Genomic DNA, 18,845 nt, shown 5'->3' with positions numbered 1-18,845 from the left:
GAAAGGCAAGGGCCCTGTTTCAACAGAGGGGGCGGTGGGTGGAAGGTGTGTCCAGAGAGGGCCCCCACTCGCCTCTTGGCTGGAGGAAGGGCGCACCCCCACTACCCGTGACTTGTTCAGTGGAGAAGGTTCTGAGTGGGTGTTCTGGATACGGTCTTTTGGTGACCTGGTTCCAGCCCATGCTCAGCCCCAACATTGGGTGTGACTTTGGATCCTGTCTCTAGCTTTCTGGTCTCAGTTTTCCCATTGTAACATGGGGCAATGCAGGATCACTGTCAGCTGAGGCCCCTGAAGCTCTAGGTTCCTTCCAGGTGCTTCGTTGGTCCTCTGTGGTTGGTTGTTGGTTTGCAAGTCAGGAGATCAGAGATCGCTGGTGCCCTGCTGCCCCCCCCCCCTCTGCTTTAGAGAGGACACAGAGAGTAGAGAGGGCTGGTGCCCTTTCTCGGATAGCAGGCCCTGGGTGTGAAACCCACTGCTGCTAGCCACCAGCTTGACTAGCATAGTCATGGGTCAGTCCCCACGGTCAGCTTTCCGTGGACAGGATCCCCACAGCGCTCACGCCCCAAGCTCACTCCCAGGGGCTTGCCGGTGTACTCTGGGGCCAGGATGGCATTTTATGGAGCATTTTTTTCCATACGGGTGGGCCGCTGGCCAGGCCTGGAAAACTTTCCTGGGCTGTGGAGTGGTCAGCGTGCCACGAGACGGGCCCCGTGGCGGCAGTCCCAGGAGGATGCGGCTGGCCGTGCCAACCCCTGGGGCTCAGCCCGTGCCCTTTGGTCATGAGACGCTGGGCAACACCTCTTGCCGGTGCCCTCGCCCGCTGAGCTGAGAACTGAAAAAGCCATCAGGATGGCAGCTTCTGGAATAGTGTTGAGTAACCAGGCCCGTGCCAGCTGCCTGTCCCTGACCGAACTTAGAAGCCGCCTTTAGGTAGCCCTTTGTGCTTCGCCTGTGCCTGGTAAATAAATCCCCGGAGCCCTGGGCCGATGCTGTGCCTGGTTATTGCCACTGTGGGCCGCGGTCTTTGTTTCGTGACCTTGGTTGCTAATATAATACCTGGGAGCAGAAATGAGGAATCGAGAAGTCGCTAGTCTCAATTAGACGAGCGGCCGTCTTTCCCGAGGCTGCCTCCACCACTCTAGCCATAAACCGTAAACATACACCAAATAGGCCCTAATTCTCTCTAATTGCCCACTCCTGTAGCAGAAAGCGGGTTCCAGGAACAGGCATATGTAAACATCCTCCGTGGTCCGGCCAAGGGAAATTAGAGGGCTGACGGGGGCCGGCGAGAGAGGGGACATGATTTCAAAAGATGTCCCAATTACCGCTCCCATTTTCATAAATGGGTCCGTAATGTCCAGGCCCCCGGTCTTCACAAAGGTACAGGAAATTAGTTTTGCGAAGAGCCTGCGTCTGTAAGGGAAGTTGTGGGAGGGCGGTCTTCACTCAACAGGTAGGAAGCCTGAGATCTGAGGCGAGGCTGATTATTTGTATAAACTACGGGCTCTAGTTCTGGAAATCACCGTTTGATTGAAAATAATCCTTTTGTGTCTCTCCCTGCTCTAAACATCCATAAGTTCTTTGTATCAAAGGCGTGCCGTGCCAGACCGTTAGGTCCTGTCGGCCACTGGAAAAGGGCCGCTGGCCGCTTTTAAAATCTTGATATGAGGAGTTAGATTTTTCTTTTCTTTTTAAAAAAATATTTTATTTATTTGAGAGTGAGGAAACACAAGTGGGGAGGAGGGGCGGAGGGAGAAGTAGGCTTCCCGCTGAGCGGGGAGCCTGATGCGGGGCTTGATCCCAGGGCCCCAGGATCATGACCAGAGCCCAAGGCAGATGCTGAACCGTCTGAGCCCTGCAGGCACCCCCGGAGCTAGACTTGGCTAATCCCGGGAAGCCACTGGGATATTTCTGGGATGTCCACCAGGGCTTCCTGGATCAGGAGCTCAGGGCAGGCATTTAGGAGATGAGATCAAATGCTGGTGGCCGTGGTGTCTCTGGACCTCATAAGGAAACCTTGTGTCTTCCTTGGGCTCCAGACAGTGACTCATCCCTGTGGCTTCCCTGCCACATCTGTTACCCTTCCAGCCCCACGCTCTGTTATCTTCGATCCCGGCAGACCCAGGGCTGTGCTGCACACAGCTTTGAACTCAGGGTCTGACTTGGCCAGCGCCATGTCTTTGCAGGCAGCCTGGGTCTGCCTCAGAGTTAATCCAGGGCTGTCAGGCGCTCTGGGGGTGGGGGTGGGCACTCATGGAGCCCCGGGGGCAGAAGCAGGAGAAAAAATACAGATGCCCCAAGCGACCTGATTTCCTTGGTCCTATTAAACACACCAAAGTACTCCTCCCCCCACCCCCACTCCTACCCCTTGTTCCCACGGGAATTGGCAGTGCTGGGGGAGAGGAGGGTCTGGCTATGTGTTCAGGGTCTGGAGTCCCAGTGTCCCCTTGGGACTGTGATCGCGAGCAGAGGGCCACCCCAGGTGCTCGCAGCCTCCCAGGGAGGGCTGGAAACAGAGCTAAGGTGGTCTCCAGCTCCAGGTAGGGGGCCAGGGCTGGTGTATCACCAGGGTCTGTCTTTGGCTGTCTACCAGCTTACGACTCTTCGGTTAACATTTATTTATTTTTTAGTGACTTTTGTTTTTTTGGTTATAAAATCAACTGATTAGGGGAAAACAGGGTTTGGGAAGCTCGAGGCCGGGGAAGGAAATTTTAGGAGGATTTAGAAGCAAGAGGGGTACCCCGCGGTGTCCCGGCTAAGTCTTGGGGAGGTGTAGACAATGGAGGGCACCCCACAGGGCTTACGGCAGGGCAGGGGGAGCCGCACAGGGCCGCCTCCCTACCTTGGAGCTCCCTGCCTTCGGGCTCTCTGGCCCCACCTCTGGCTGCGCCCTCCCCACACCTCACAGCTGTAGAGACTTCATCGGGCTGACTGCCCTCCGGCTGGGGCTACTCACCCTCCCTAGACTCGACGGCACGTGTGTTTAAAGTCAACTCACTTAGAAAAATCTGTTTTGTTTTGTGTTGTTTTAACAAATAGATTTTTTTTTTTCCTTTTCCTGAGCAGCCTCAGGTTTATAGAAAAAGTGAATGGCCAGGTACAGAGCATTCCTATACCTGTCCCCGTCCCCGGGTTTTCCTGTCACTGACAGCTGGAACAGCTGGCGTTGTGTGGCACATGATTAACTGGTCGGCCAGTCGTCGATACGTTGCTGGGTTCCATTGCTGGGTTCCAACGCCATTCTTTGGGTTCCCTCTTACCTCTCGGACCGTTGGTGTGTTTTGACAGATCTGTAGTAACTTTTTTTCTTTTTTTTAAAGATTTTATTTATTTATTTGACAGACAGAGATCACAAGTAGGCAGAGAGGCAGGCAGAGAGAGGAGGAAGCAGGCTCCCTGCTGAGCAGAGAGCCCTAGGTGGGGCTTGATCCCAGGACCTTGGGATCATGACCTGAGCTGAAGGCAGAGGCTTTAACCCACTGAGCCACCCAGGCGCCCCTGAAGCAATTTCTGTTACTGAACTCAATTTTTTTTTTTTTTTTTTTAACTTTAAGGCAAATGCTTGAAACATAAGGTTTGATGTGCCTGGACGCAGCTTGTCACGGTGCTGACTGAAAGGTGCATGTAATCATTAAAGAGGAGGCATCTCTGCAGGCACCACGGTCTTCTGTCCCCTGACTGTGTGCCCCAGTTTGAGGACACACTGTCCATTCAAGACTCCACAGCCTGTGGTCCCCAGCCTGCTGCTCTAGTCCTACCCACGTTCACGCCCTGCCCTGTCGACTTCGGCCCGAGGACACGCTATGTCTCAGCGCTGCTCTTCCTCCATGGTGGGATGCCCTTCCAGGGAGTCTGCTCTGCACCCTTTTGGTGTTCAGATCAGCTGTCACTCGCGCGCTAAGTCTTTGGCACCTAGTTCCATGCGTCGCACTAAGCCAAGGGCTCTTGGGTCAGGAGTCGCATCCCTGCCTCTGGGCCTGTGTTCGTCCACTCTGCCGCCGCTGAGGCTGGGGTGGGGAGCTTGGTAGGTGAGTGGGCCCGCGAGCGTGTACGGAAAAGAGAAATGCTTGACTTCACCAGTTCCCAGCTTGCTGGGGAGTTGGGGAGTCCCTGCTTTAGTTGGGTGAGTTTCCAACCAGTGACCCTGCACGCTCTGATTCCAGCTGAAGACCCCATCCGGAATCCTCCACAGAAGGAGAGACCTTCACGTGCCACCCAGCACCCTCCGGCGTTCAAATCGTAAGTTGCTGGGGTGTGGGGGACACATCTGTGGGCTCGTCACTGAGGGTGGGGGGGCTGCTGCCCAGAGCACATGGCCAGGCGAGGCCTGGGTGGGTGGGGCCTGGTGAGCGCTGGCCAAGGGGCCGCTCACGGGGAGGTGGGTGCCCAGTGAGGCAAACTGATCGCAGACCTTGAGGGGGGGGCTTGTGTTGTAAGGCAGGACCCCCAGCCTCCTTGTGTTGTCTCTGTGGCAAAAGAATTCTATAGGCGGCTTCGAGTGCCGGACCCCCAAAGAATTCCTTCTCTCTAGCTCCTCTCCATGAATGGCCTTTCATTATTGAGTGTCCCTTTGGCTCTTGTGCCCCAGGGCAGACTAGGATGGAAGTGCCCTTGTGAGCTGGGGGGCCCTTCAAAGGGCCGAGGAAAAAACGCAGGCCGAGGGACCAGCCTCTCAAACGGGCTTCCAGCTCCAATGACCTTCGCTCACCCCCTTGAAATGTCTGGAAAACAGAATGGGCAGATTTTCTGTCTTCAAAGTTTCCGGCTAAACCTCTTCAAGTTCTTTATTGTTTGGGACTGAGACACTCAGCAATGGTAATGGGTAGTTTCTTTTGTATTTGCCTTGAAAGGCCAAAATATTTTCATATTGCTACAGACAAAGCCGTCTATTTAGAAATGAACGCCATGTCTGTTGTTTCCCGCTGGGGAGACTGTGTACAACGTGTGTGTGTGTGTCTCTGTGTACTCTGGGGTCTTGAAACAGGTTTCTCATGGGGATGGCCATTCACTGGGGTCCAGGGGGGGATGCGTCTGCCCTGCCAAGGGGTTCTGGGGAAGCTGGCCCTAATTATATATCTGTCCCAGTTGGTCTAGGACGTGTGAGCCCTGGGGGCGGTGGTGGGGGTGGGGGGCAGGCCGGCTGCACTAACCTTGACTCTGCCTGTGCCTACATCTGCCATGTGTATGTGTTAGGGACTGTGGCTTGTGCCTCGGTGGTCAGCTTGGTGGGAGCAAAGCAGGAGGGTCTGAGATACGGTGGGTGTTCTGTTTTTCTTACTGGGAGGTCATTTCACGGGTATCTGTTACCTGATCCACATAAGGGCCCGTGGCTGGATGAGTGAAAGCAGGGAGGAGTGGATGAACACATAACCAGGTAAAGAAGGGAGCAAGCCGGGGGGGGGGGGGGGAGTGCCGTGACCGAGATCCTGTGTGACACGAAGGCCGTTGATCTCTGAGTCAGTGAAGTGTGTAGTCAGTGTGTAAAGAGAGCCACTCGCCAGCCGACACCCAGTCACCACAGACCCAGACATGGTGTGGGTCTAGGTGGGTCATCACACGAGAGGTGTGAGGCAAATAGACAGTCACTGAAGTTTACCAGGAAAACAATAAGATGTAAACAGTAGAGCCGAGGACCCAGGGGTGGAGACGCAGAAGCCAGTAGCCACAGGGCCGTGTCATGCACTTACACACCCTCTAGGAGGCTAGATCTTCTGTGAAGTGCTCTGATCAGGAATGATGGCGATGATAACGATCCTTCCAGGCAGGAAGAAGCTTCTGGAGGTGATGGGTAGGTTTAGGACAAGGATCTCGATGACAGGTTCATGGTGCGCGCTTCCCTCCGGTCTCACTGGGGTCCTGTACGTGGCTTTTGGTGTGTCAAAGCACAATTAAAATGAAAGAGCCCAAGGAGAAGGTCACTGAAAGGATTGCCCCAGCCCTGGTGAGAATGAGGGGGGGGGGTCCCATGAAAATGAAACAGGTATGGGGGGGCGGTGAGGGAGCAGGCAGTCGTGGGGGGAGAGAACACCGCTAAAAGTAAACAGTAAATGAATGGGAGAACTAGTGTTTTCTTAAATTAGGGCATGCACGAGTATGTAAGGAGGAGTACATCGGTGATCGCAGACCAGGCGCTACAGCAAGTGTGCAGGGGGCCTCCTGGCAGAGATAGATAAATCAGCAGCCAGGAGTCTGAAGAATAGGTTAAAAAAGAAAAAAATAGAGAGAAAGAGAGAGGACCCAGGACACCAAAGAAGTGAGTTAACTTTTACCAGAAGTTTTCTAACTCCCGGCACACGTAAATGAGTAGATACCGAAATGAAAGAAAGCCAAGAAGAGAGAGTGACTGGTGGAAACTCCTACACCCGGATGGGAGCGTGGTGCAGGGGCTTGTGGTGTCCCCCAGTCCTGGGGGCGGAGTCTGTCCCGGGAAAGGATGCAAGGGAGAATAAAGTAAAATATCCAAATTAAAATCAAGCATAGAAGGAGAAGGAGCAGGTCCCCGAAGTCCAGGAATGGGCGCACACTCCCGCGGGGAGGCGGCGGTGGGACTCGGGGTGCAGGGCTGTCACGCAGCAGAAGTTAGAGTGAGTCGGGTGCCACAAGCCAGGGTGCTGTCCCAAGTAAGACGTCTGTAAATCAGCAAGTAACTCAGGACCCAGAGAAGGCGAGGGGGCAGAGTGAAGGGGAGCCGGGAACGGGGGCAGCAGGGTTGTCCTTCATGAATCTCATCGGGGCCCCGGAGCCCCTGGAGAAGGAAGGCAGGCAAGTGGAGGGGGGAGCAAAGCTGGCATTGGAGGGAAGGACCGCTCTGAGGGTGGCTGGCAACCACCCAGAGAGATGGGGCCAGGGCGAGATCCGTGGGAGGGGGTGGGCTCGAACCATGGACAGTCATAGGTCCGAGCGCTCACATCCATTACTGGTGGAACAAGTAGCTGATAAAGAAAAAGAACAGGAAGGGAGAATGGTCGGAAGGAAGGAGCCACGGAGCCTCAGAGGTCAGGGACGGCCATTTGCAGGAGGCATCAGGATTCAGGGGTCTGCGCGACTGAGTCTCAGAGAGCGAAGGAACGCGAGAAAGGAGAGAGGCAGAGAGACGCAGGAGGATGGGCTGGGGTTGGGGCGGGCAGTGGGCAGTCGATGAGCCGGTACGCAGTTCTGTGTAGACACTCCTGACTCTAGGGGCAAAAGTGTAGTTGCGTAACTACGGAGAAGGCCTGGAGGGATACGTGGGCGCTCCAGGGAAGGGGCCGAAGAGAAAACAGGTTGATGTTTTCTCAGCCCAGTGAGGAAGGTGTCTGATTTCCAGCAGAGTGAAAGGGGGTGAGAAGGATTGAAACAGTGGGAGGAAAACAAAACAAAACAATCAAGAAGGGGAACAAGTTAAAATTAAAAAAAAAAAAACAACTATGAAAAGTAATAAATCAATAGGTCAAACAATGAAGTCTAGGAGAGGGAACTGGCTTAGCACTGATCGTCCACATTCATTCAGATCTGGGGCCCCAGAGTTATATAAATGATAAAAACGTGACCGTCCATAAAGAGACTGACCCACGACCCACGAGAGACAGAGGCCCACACAGGGGAAGACCACGAGCAGACGGCGTGAGCCCGGAGTTACGACTGATTCAAAACTGGGCTCTGGAGACAGGGAAGTAAATCCTGATCCGAATCACCAGGGCGAGGAATGAATGAACAAAAGGAAGCCTCAGGTCCACGGGCGCTGCGAAGGCTCCAGGCGTCACAGATGACGGCTAATCCAATTCTGTGCACCTGAGGTCCATAAATAAAAGAATAAATATTGAAATTAAAGGGTGACAGAAAGAATGAATGGACCCAGGGATGACTGAATTAGATGCCAGGGACTACCAGGAGAGCACTGCCCTTGGGACTGTCACTCATCTGACTCTGGGCACCTGAGCACTTCCCCCGCCCCCCCAAGAGCAAAAAGACCCAGGGACCCAGCCGCAGAGGGGAAGGGAGGGGAGGAGAGCCGAGGCAGAGGGGAGGACTCCGGAGACGGTCACGGCCGGTGTGTCCGAAAGAGCAGGGTCTGTTAGGATTAGCCATGAGCTCCTCAGTCCTCAAGGTCCATGAGATTGATCAGTCCCTGTTTCTAGAACAAGAGAAGTGGAGGGAGTGGAAAAAGAAGCAAAAGACCAAAAATGGAAGATAATAAACGTGAAAACAACCACAGTGACCAGTGGAGAGTTGGGAGAGCTTGTGTGACGAGCGATTATATATAATTAGTTCATGGACACGCTCCTTAAATAGATGAATGCGTTACTCCCCTCAGAGCAGGTGCCTTCTCGCACCTCCACGAAATAGATGCAGCGGCGGCCGGAGAGGAGAGAATAAATACCTGCGTGTAGTCGCTGGCTCCGGGCCGGGAAGGGAGCTGGCGGATGGGCGCGGGGCGTGGTGCTTGGTGTGCACCGGGTGGGGGGCTCACCCAGGGGGCTCACCCAGGGGGCTCTTTCAGGAGACCAGGAAGGGAAAGGAGGACCCGGGATGGGGGAGCTGGATTCATCTCCCTGCGGGCAGGAGTGATGGAAAGTCAGGAAGGTGAGATTTGGGAAGCAATAAGAGAAAGGAATTGGGGGAGAAATGCGAGGTGAGCACCTAGCTAAGGGGTGTGAAGTGGGGTGTGCACACCCAAGGCTCGCTCTGCGGAGGACTGCAGAGGAGGAGCTGGAAGCGGGGCGTGAAGGAACGAGGGAGGAGGAGGAGGAAGAAGGAAAGAGGAAGGGGCGCGCGCACTTGGCCCGCCACGGAGTGCTGGGCTATGTCCTGGCCCCACGGGCCGGTTCCCCTCCTTCCTCCGACCCTCCGTGTCCCCATCCGTAACCTTGGGGGGGCCTCAGCTTCCCGCTCGGATGAATCATGGGGTCAGACGCCCACCCGCCTGTGGGCAGTGCCCTGTCCGTAGCCATGGGGAGGCGGCAGGCTCTGGCCGGGGCCTTGCAGAAGGCTGCGTGAGCCAGGGGTGGGAGGCCAGGTGGGGGTCTCAGCCCCTCCTTGGGCTGGGTCACCAGTGAGCGAGGCTCTTCCCGCCAGGGGGCAGCAGAGGGCAAAGGAGCAGGAGGCCCTGGAGCCGCCCCTGGGCTGCAGTGGGGTGTAGGGCGGGGGGGGGGGGGGCAGGAGGCGTCCCGGGCCAGGAGCGCCTGCGGAGGTTGACCCAGGAGCCTCGGGACCCAGGCGCCCAGGGACGGGTCACCAGAAACCTTGTTCATGAAACCTTCTGGAAGGTACCCACGCGCCCTCCAGCCTGGTCTCGCGGTGGCCGCTTGCCTTTCTCAGTGCGGGGCAGGTGCGCCTCGGCCCGGGGTGCAGATGTGGTCCCGGGATCCCGGCCCCTTGACATGGCATCCCCAGAGCCCGTTTCAAGGCCTCCCTGTCTTCTCCCCTGTTCTCTGATGTCTTCTGTATTGGGCAGCGATTGCGTTGGGGTGTGCGTTGGGGTTGTCCTCTCTCCTCCTGACCTGCCCTCGGGGCCCCCGGCAGGTCGGGAAGGTCTTGTGTACTGACATCTCTGACCCCGGGGCCTCCGGGGTCTGTCCGGTCTCCTCTCTCTCTGTAGTGGACAGGATTTGTGCAGTTGTGTGTTACGTGCCTGTTTGTCTGCGAAAACTACAACCCAAGTCCCTGTTGACCTCAGTGTCCCTTCGGGACGTGAAACCAAAATTGGATTTGTGACAAGTGCCCTGAGCAGGAGGTACCGCCTAGGTGCCGGGCAGGGAGCACGGGGACACCAGAGGGGCGGGGCGAGGGCGGGGCTAACGCCTGCAGTGGCTCGGGCCACTGGGTGGGAGCAGGCGCCGGGGTGGGGGTACTGCTGCTGGGTGGGGGGGAGCCATGCTGAAGGTGTTCACTAGGGGCAGTGCAGGGGGGCTCAGGATTCATAGCTGTAGAGTTCGAGATAGGACGTGAGGAGGGAGTGAGGGGGACTGGGGTGACTTCCACGCCTCTCGGGTGGCCCGGAATGGAGGATGGCATTCATGCGCCTGGAGCTACCTTTTGTGCCTCCAGGACCACATGTCTGGGCCATGGGAGCAGGGCCACGTGGGCCTAATGCTGGGGCTGCAGGGCTCAGGAATCCGGGGGCTCTGGGCTCTGCCTTAATTGGCGGGAAGCCTGGGGGCCTGCGCTCAGGAAGCCTGAGGCACCTGCTAAACCAGGGACCCCCCCCCCCAAAGAGCTTCCCTGACCAGCCCACATGTCACCATGTGCACTAGGGTGGGGCAGGGCAGGGGAACCTTTCTGTGGTTATTTGAAGTCAGTTGAGGTGCAGGAAGGCTTTAAAATGTTGGGTGTGCAGGGAGGAGGAGGCCACAGCCAAACGCCTGGAGGAGGCAGAGGAAGAGGAACAGACCTCTGGGGGAGCCTTCTCCCCGTGTCAGAGGGGCTGTGGAGGGGTTCCAGGGGCTGGAAATGAGCCAGTGGGAGAAGCTCCAGGGAGACCCGCGGGTGCCCTGATGGGTGTGTGGTTTGGGATCCAGGCGATTGTCTGTTCTTGGGAATGCAGAAGGCGTGAGGGGTGTCAGGTCAGGACCCTCAGAATCTTTGGCCCTTTAGAGTTTTAAATCTGATGTTCTAAGGGTCTCCACTTCTGGGGTGCTGAGATTCAGGACAGGGCTTCCCCCCTGATGCCCCCCACCCCAACAGGGGCTGCAGGAGCCAGAGTGGGGATTCCCTTGGGGCCTCCATCGTTCCCGACCCACCCACGAGCTCCGAGTTGGGATCTCCGTGCTCCCCTCTAATCAGGGCACATCTTCAGTGTGTTTTTCTTTCTTTTAACTTACTAAAACGAGAGCCAATTTTCTCTCTTGGACTTGGACGTTTGCATGCACTCCGTGCACAAATCCTGCCCCCTTAGACTCCTCTGTGACTCCCAACTCCCTCCTCTGGAAGCTCAGCTCCAGGGCTGGCCTTCCAGAGGCTGGAGGCTGGAGGCCGGAGGCCGGGCCTCAGGGGCAGACAGGCCAAGGCCCCCCTTGTGTTCCTAATGTAAACGGTGTGGATGGCACATGACCTAGAGCAGGAGGTCACCCATCACCCTGCCACGTCATGCCGCTGTCTCTTTCCCCTTCTCATTCTTGTCTGTGGGCATACTTTTTTTTTAAAAAAATGGACATCCTTTTTCTTTTTAAATAAGCATTCAGTTTTGAAACCTTTATACCTCGCCTTCTTCACCACATATATCCTGCATTTTCCATGCAATGTTTTTTGTCATCAGCGTTTTTCTTTTTTCCATAAAAAAAAAATCATCGCCTCCCTGGCTGTGTTGCGTCCCATTGAGCGGTTATAGGTCATCATTTGCAATGCCTACTTGCTACTGTGATGTATAACTCATCTTTTTGTTTCTTCCCCTAACGCTTTGAATCCCACCACGGCGAATGGCTTTGCGCACATCCTCTCTCATTCTTAACGAATTGCTTTCCTTCACCCCGAAATGACCATTGCTTCATGGCATGCCAGTTTCTCCTGCTAGACTGTGAGCCCCTGAAGGGCGAGGAGCTTGCCAGATTGATCTTTGTACCCCCAGTGCCCGCCATGGTGTGGATGCCGCGTGGTGGATGGATGGGTGAAAGCGTGAGTGCTGAATGTGACTGGCTTTTCTGGGGTCGGGCTGCTCGAGTGAAAGGCAGGAGAGTTTGTGTGCGTGTTGACTGATTTCCGAGGGCCTAGAGCATTTTACAATGTCCAGCAATGTATTAGCATTTTGTTAAGATATTGCTAGTTTCTCTTTGTTAAACAGTGCTTTTCTGTCATTTTAACTTGCATTGCTTTGATTACTAATGAAGGTTGAGCATTTTCACGTATCCTTGTTAACCAATTGTATTTTCTCTTCTGTGAACTGTTTGTCCAAGTCCATTGGGTCATGGCTTTCTGGTGAGACTGGTCAAGGACGGATGGGAGGGGCTGTAGTGAGCCCTCTGTCACTGAAGGCATTCAGGGGGCAGGCTGGGCAGACCCTTGATGGGGGTAGTTTAAAGGGGATTCACATAGCAGGTGTGGGGTGGGTCTAGATGGTCTTGGAAGGATGCTTCTTCCTGGAGATGGGGGGTGGGGACATTTTCCATTTGGCAGCCTGACAACATTTAAGATCGCATCCCCTGGGTGGGTTCATGCATTTATGACTTACAAACTATACCGCACCCTCTGGAACGCTCATGGGACAGGAATAGCTCTTTGATCCTCCGAGGTCCAGAGAACCATGCCCAGCATCTCGGGCCATGAGCTGGTGACTTCCCACCAGCCCTGACACCCAGCCCTGTTTCCTGTTGAGGGAGCCAGCCCCCTGGACTGTCATTTACCCCCTCGTAGGGAATCAGGAGGGGCCATCTGCTGTCCTTAGCATTCCCAGTGTCCTGTGATGTGTCAGCAAATGCCCCTGAGTCCTTAGACGGATGGGACATACTGGATTGGGATTCAGGTTTTCTTCAACGGGGCGATTAAATTCTGTGATCCAAGGAGCAGGTTGGACCCCATAGTCTTCTTGGGTTTCTGCTCGTGCCCCACCACATACTAACCTGGGCTCAAAGGCCATCGAGACCATTTGGGGAGGGTATGTCACCCACGGAGGGCTTGCCCTCCCTTCCAGAACGTGCCCTGCTGCTTCCTACCGAGCCCTCTACTACAGCACTGAGCGCTGTTTGCCTGCGTCAGAATGAGTCACGCACCTGTCTGTCCCAGCGTCGAGGCTTGGGAGGCCAGCGGTGACTGCCAGCGTTGATTTAACCCATCCGTCCATTCATCTGCGCACTTGGCCTCCATTTCTTGACCTGGTGCTTGGGCCTCTCCCTTCCCTGAAAGCAAGCCTTTTCATCTTGGGCGGGCTGTGCAGCGCCATGGGCTGTGGTCATGAAGCGAAACACCCTTATTAGAGCTTTCTCCTCCGGGGTCTCTGCTCTGAGCACGTCCCAGCTGGACTCATCTGCCACCGTCACCCACACGGCTTTCTGTCCCCATGGCGCTTTTCCAGGCATCACCCACCGCGGCGGATCCGGGGCCGGGGTCCGAGAGGGCCCCCCGCTGGTGAGCGGAGGAGTCCTCCCCAGGCCGCCCTGCCTGGTGCATGGTCCCTGCCACGAGCTTTGCTTTCAGCCTCCTGCTTCTCCACCAGATGGCAGTGGTTGTAACTCACCCCTTCATTCCTTCATCACTTCATTCCTTCACAGTCCACACCCCATTTTTTCAAGTTAGCTGGTGCTGTACTGGAGCTGGCTCCCAGGGACTCATCCCGATGATCTTCTGGGATAAAAGACGAGCCCGTCTGCAAGGGGCCGCGTCTTGGTGTCAGCACAAGGCTTGACCCTTGGCTCATCCCCCAACTTCAAGACCCAAGTTCCATGGGAAGCTTGATTGCCCTCCCTGACTCTGTTCCTTACAAAACTAGGTTGATTGGTAATCAGCAAAGTGTGTCCCCAGGTGTTCAGAAATCATAACCTGTGTCCTTAAGAGGCCGGAGTGACGGCTAGGGGGTCTGAGATGGACGGCTGCTTCTGGCTGTGAGCTGGCTTTTAAGTCATTAAGAACCCTGGTCTTGCCCGGTGGTGATCCTAGAGCCATTCCTGTCCCTTTCGAAATTAGTTAATGGTGGGTTCTATTTAGAGAAAATTGGGAGAGATGATTGCACACGGAGGTGACCGGGTTCATGCCCCGTGCGGGGGTCTGCTTGGAATGATCTGTTGGCGGACCTGGGCATCCAACACACGCGGTGCTTCGCAAACCTGGACATGGCCCAGAGTGTTGACGCGGGTCCCCGGCTGGGGGGGACCCCAGCCCCCTTTAGCTCACTGCTGCCCGTATGGAACAAGGCAGAAGTCTTGGGGCCTCTGCTTAGAATTCTGCGGTTTATTCATTGCATTGGAGAGAGGGCGTAGTGGGCAAAGCCAGGACCCCGGAGCTGGACAAACGTGTGTGGTTTAAACTGACCGTGACAACTTGAGTCTGTCTTCTGGGGGGACAATGGCACCCACCTCGCAGGGCTGTTGTGAGGATTCTTGTAACCAAGGCTTTGAACTGGGTTTCTGACCAGGCGGTGTGCGTGCCCCCGGGGGGCTGCTGGGGGTGGATGGCGGGCCGAGGAGGGGGTAGCCTGACTCAGCAGGTTAGCAGGAAATCGCTCTGCCAGACGGACAGCGGGCATCGTGGGATGGGGTGCTACGTTGGCGTGATGTCGTGGGTTAGACAGAAGTCATTCTGGCAGGGACCTTTATGTCAGGGGGATGGGGGCCTCTTTGGGCAACACCTTTGCCCCCCTGGGGTACGCGTTCACGCTCGCCTCTTTAAAAGGTTGGAAGCACCCACTGGGTCTAGCCTACCGCTGCGTCTGGCCTGTGGGCGGCACTTAACACACATCCCTCCTTCCGTAAGAGATCTCTCCTTAGCAAGGCCTGCCTCCCTGCCCCGCCTGGCTACTGCCCACCGAAATATATTAGGTACCGGCCATCAAAGACACTGCAACGTCCCCTCTCTCATTTACCAACATTTGGGCTCAAATGCCAGCAGCCCGGGTGCCTAACACAGTACCAAGCCAGTGGTAGGGGTCACCTTCCATTTTTGTTGACTGGACGCATGGGTGAATGGCCAAACCACAAACTGTAACCAAATGCCAGCGGCAGATGTTAAAACCCTTCCTAAGAGCTTCTATTTCACTCCTGATTAACCTGTTAACAATTGTTGTATTGTATCTTACGGACTTCTGTATGACGTGTGTTGTCGGAAAACCAGGATTCTCGTTTGGGGTGCCGTGTGATGAAACTTCAGCCGTCTGTGTTCTGTGTTACGAATTAGAACCTGGCAGACCCCCGTGTGGTGGGGGGGCACCTAGCGAACTGGGCAGGGCTGAGCGAGTCACTTCTCCTCTCTGACCCTCGGTCTCCTTTTCTCTGCTGGGTCACCAGAAAGCTCCTTCCACTGGGTGGTTGTGAGGCCAGGGGCTAGGTCCATTCCAACAGAGCTGATCCAACTCTGGCTGTCTTTGGGAATGGTCGAATGCTGAGGGTTGTCTGGAAAGTTCCGAACCTTTGCTGGTTGTGTTTCAGCAGTCAAAGGAACGTGTAAGACAGAGGCTGAGTGGTCTGGTCTGCAAGCAGTTAGCGAGCTGGCCCAGGGTGAATACTGGTTTGATGAATGAGTGACGGCTTTTTTCCTGCCTTGGAGCCTCCCCCTCGTCCCACTTTCCATCCTGGCTGCGGCTTCTCACATGGAGGTTGTTGCTGCCTGGGGAGGACTGCTTGGGGCTTTGCTGTACCTGTCGACTCCATGTCTGGGGCGTCTTCTGCAGACGTCTGTGTGTGCCCAAGGTCGAGTCTGCCAGGCAGGAAGAGGGACATCTTCTTCTGCCCTGCGGGGGAAAGGCTTGTGTTCCTTATTTCCTCACACCCCCCCCTTCCCTCTTTCTCTGGCTGGAAGGTGGAGAAGTCAGTCTGCCGTCTGGTCTGGGGGCGGGGCTGTTAGCCGTGCCACCCCACAAGCTTCCTGCTTGACTGGGGTGTGGGCCCAGTTTCTGGATGAGGGAGCTGAGATCAGAGACAGCGGGGGATCAGAGCCAGGCTGAACAGTGCCCTTTGACCCTGGCAGCCAAGCTCTCCCAGTGACTGAGGCCAGCCTCTGCTGGCCCGCGTGTTCTTGACCCCTGGCAGGGGTCAATTGTGTTCCAGAGCTCGGTTGGCTCCAAGTGGGACTTGGAAGCTTGGCTGCATTAAATGAGGTATTAGGAGTCATTTTGGGGCGGAGGGTTATCTCAGGAGACCCCTGAGTTTCTCGCCCGGTGCTTGTCTACTGCATGAGGGGAGCAGCGTTCTGCCGCCCCGGGTGGGTTGGAGTTCTGCACCTCAGCCTCTCTCCTGCCCCGCCCTCCCCCAGCAGAAGCCTCCCTGGTCCCTCTCTCTTTCTGCCTCCTGCTTGCACAGCCTCGGTGGGCAGGACCGGGCCATTCTTGATGGCCCTCGCAGCTGGCCACCGGGCCACTTCTGTTAGCGTTTTTTTTTTTAAGATTTTATTTATTTATTTGACAGACAGACAGAACTAGGCAGAGAGGCAGGCAGAGAGAGGAGGAAGCAGGCTCCCTGCTGAGCAGAGAGCCTGATGAGGGGCTCGATCCCAGGACCCTGAGATCGTGTCCTGAGCCAAAGGCAGAGGCTTTAACCCACTGAGCCACCCAGGCGCCTCTTCTGTTAGCCTTTGACTGTGAGGTCTGGCCTCATGCCAGACCTGCACCTGCCGCCGGGGGCACCAGCACCAGCTCCCCTCCCCTCCCCTCCCTTGGGCTTCGCTGTGGGGGCTCGCGCTGGGTCGTTCTTGCCATCTGGCCCGTGGACATCCCACATCCTTGAGAACATGTTTGAGCAGGGCGGGGTGGGGGGGGGGCCCTGCCTCCAGGCTCCTGAGGGACCCCATGGGAGGGACAGGTAGGTAGGGCCCTCCTCCCAGGGGACTCTGTGTGCAGGTGTCTGCTCCCCAATGGGCCTAGGGCTCCTGGAAGCTTAGGCCTTTGTGTGACCCATTGTTGATATTCCAACCACCCCTAGAAACGGGCAGGACTGGGTCCCCATTTCCTGGGGGCAGGTGAGATCTGTGCTTCTCTGACCATTCAAGGCACTAGTAGGCGCCTAATAGATGCTCACGGACTGATGAGGCAGGGTTTTTCCTGGGCGGGAAGAACTGAATTGACAGCTAACAGGCGAGTCGAGTCCACACTGTTTCTTTAGGGGGAAAGTGTGTTTTCTTGGCAAAGACTCTTCAGGGCAAATCCCGAGGGTCTCCACGTGTGGTGGGGGTCTCCCCCGCACTGCCCGGGGAAGGTACAGCCCAGAGGAGGGTTCCTCCCGATGGAGATGTCTGTCTTCTGCACATTTTTGGATGTATTTATGTCTAGAATAAAACTTCGTTTGTGCTGTGAACCAGGTGTTTCTGGAAATGTGGCACTGGGTATCGCCCAGGCCAAGGGAGGCCCTGGTCCTGCCCACACCCTCCCTGGGACTGTGGACGTGTCCCCCTGAGATGTCTTTGTTCCCACTGTGGGTGACAACCTGTAAGGCATGGGCCAAGTCTGAGATGCAGCTGTAGGCACCCCCAAAGCAAGGGGGGATTGGACTCCAGACCTAGGTTCCTTTCATCTGCTCTCACCCCCTAAAGCACGGTGCCTGGGCACAGGTTGAGGGACAGGACTCTCTAAGTTTTGCTCTTTTGAATTCTGGTCCTGGCGCCACCGCTTGCCAGCGTGGTGGCCTTGCGCAGGTCACTGGTACCCCGAGTCTTGGTTTTCCCACCTGTAGAATGGGTACGGAACAATAGAATCCGCTCAGAGGACGCCGGTGAGCCCCGAGTGCAGAGTGCGCCTTGCTGCATCCTGTATGCTGGTTCCGAGAATCAAGGCCTGGGTTCGAGGCCACTTTTGGGCGTGGCTGATTTTTGCTCCCTTGTATCCTGGAAATAGTCACATTTCCCTGGCACGGTTACTGTGGGATTCAATGACATTGTTTCTGTGAAAATAAATGCTTTGTTACCTGGCACACCGGAGGCCTCATCCCTTGTTCTCCGGTGGGCCCTGGGTCTGACCACAGTGCCCTGTGGCCTGTGGGCACTGGTCACCGAAGCCCTGTGCTCCCCAGAACCGTGGCGACCCGAGTGACTGGTGTGTGGTGTGGAGGACGTCAGGGAAGCACCCGGCTGGCTCTGGGAGGTCGGGAGGGAGGGAAGGGTTGGCTTTTAAATACAGAGATTTAACAAGGTTTCAGGGGGTGGCGTGGGTGGGGGAGGTGGGATCAGGGAGAACTTCCAGGAACCCCCAGAGGAGGGACAGGCTGATATTTTAGAGAATATCCAAGTTTAGTTGGCAGTGGTTTGGGCAGGAGAGCTGGGTGGTGTTCAGAAAGGCCAAGTGATCTGGAATCGGGGGGTGGTGAGGTAAGGACCTGCAGAGGTCACGGGTGCAGGAAGGTATCAGGTCCTAAGGCTATGCTTCTGGAAGTCTCTGCGGGTGGGGGGGCCCAGAGATGGAGGGGCACTAGCTAGACGGGGCTGGAGCAGGTTCCTGGGTGCTGCGGGGAGCCGGGGGCCTCTCCCTGTGTTGTCCATTGGCGCCCAGTCCCGGGGGCTGCTCTGCTCTCCTCGTCCCCCGGCCTGCCTGTCTGCATGAGAACTCTTGTCAGCCAGTGAGACGGGGAGCGGGCCCCTTCATCTGCACCTGTGTCTCTCTCAGCCTCCGCAGCCACAGGGACACCCTGCACACGTTCCCGCGGGACAGGCCGGACCCAAAGACTCTGGACCAGGGCCGCCCCCTGCGAGGAGGGGCAAGCCCTCCTGGCCTCTCCTTGCGTAGCCACCCGTCCTCTGACTGATGGACTTCACTGATCTGAGGCTCAGACACGTGGGCTGGACCCCTGCCCACCCCTCAGGAGCCCTGAGACTTGGGGGAACCGCGGAGCGTTCACTGGCCCACACCTGAGGACACCTACCTCACAGGGTTGTTGTGAGGAGCGAGCCATGTGGTTTGAAAGCGCCTGACCTGGGGCTTGGCACACCCTATTGTGCTCTCAATAAATGTGTTTCTTGCCTTAACAACAGCAGTGATGGGTGTGCTACTAATATGAGGGGGGGACTGTCGGGGGTCCTGTCTGGCTGGGGTGCTTTCCCCCCCAGGGTGTGTGGCGGGCGGGGAGGGCGGGGGATCCCATGCTGACCTCCTGTGGCTGATGTGTGTTGGGGTGCACTAACTCGGGTGGGTCCCCCTCCTTCTAATGGTTTATGGGATGCCAGTTTCCTTTCCAGAAAGGAATGTAGCTGGGAAGTGGAGGAAGTCGGAGTGGAGCGCAGTTTTGGGGTCCCTAGAGCCCCAG

At 56.4% G+C, this 18,845-nt stretch overlaps 1 protein-coding gene across 9 annotated transcripts in view; it reads left to right on the top strand.

Moving 5' to 3' along the window:
* Positions 1-18,572, top strand: part of LOC309868144 (uncharacterized protein) — a 33,280-nt gene extending 14,708 nt beyond the window's left edge. For 4 of the 9 annotated variants that reach the window (XR_014313523.1, XM_082737591.1, XM_082737592.1 and 1 more), the window contains 2 exons: positions 4,164-4,239; positions 18,209-18,572. Coding sequence is in view for 7 of the 9 variants with exons in the window: in XM_082737591.1 (XP_082593717.1) it covers positions 4,164-4,239; positions 18,209-18,360 (228 nt within the window). In the remaining 2 variants the exon portion in view is untranslated. Of the gene's footprint in view, positions 1-4,163; positions 4,240-4,588; positions 8,296-11,475; positions 13,377-18,208 lie in introns of those variants that run through there. The other 5 variants (XM_082737595.1, XM_082737596.1, XM_082737594.1 and 2 more) reach the window with 3 other exon arrangements.
* Positions 18,573-18,845: the final 273 nt, after the last annotated feature.

This window comes from Mustela nivalis, assembly GCF_964662115.1.
Source record: "Mustela nivalis genome assembly, chromosome: 6".
In the NCBI taxonomy this organism is placed as follows: Eukaryota; Metazoa; Chordata; class Mammalia; order Carnivora; family Mustelidae; genus Mustela; species Mustela nivalis.
The sequence above is the reverse complement of the archived record's forward strand: the minus strand, read 5'-3'. Positions and strand labels throughout refer to the sequence as shown.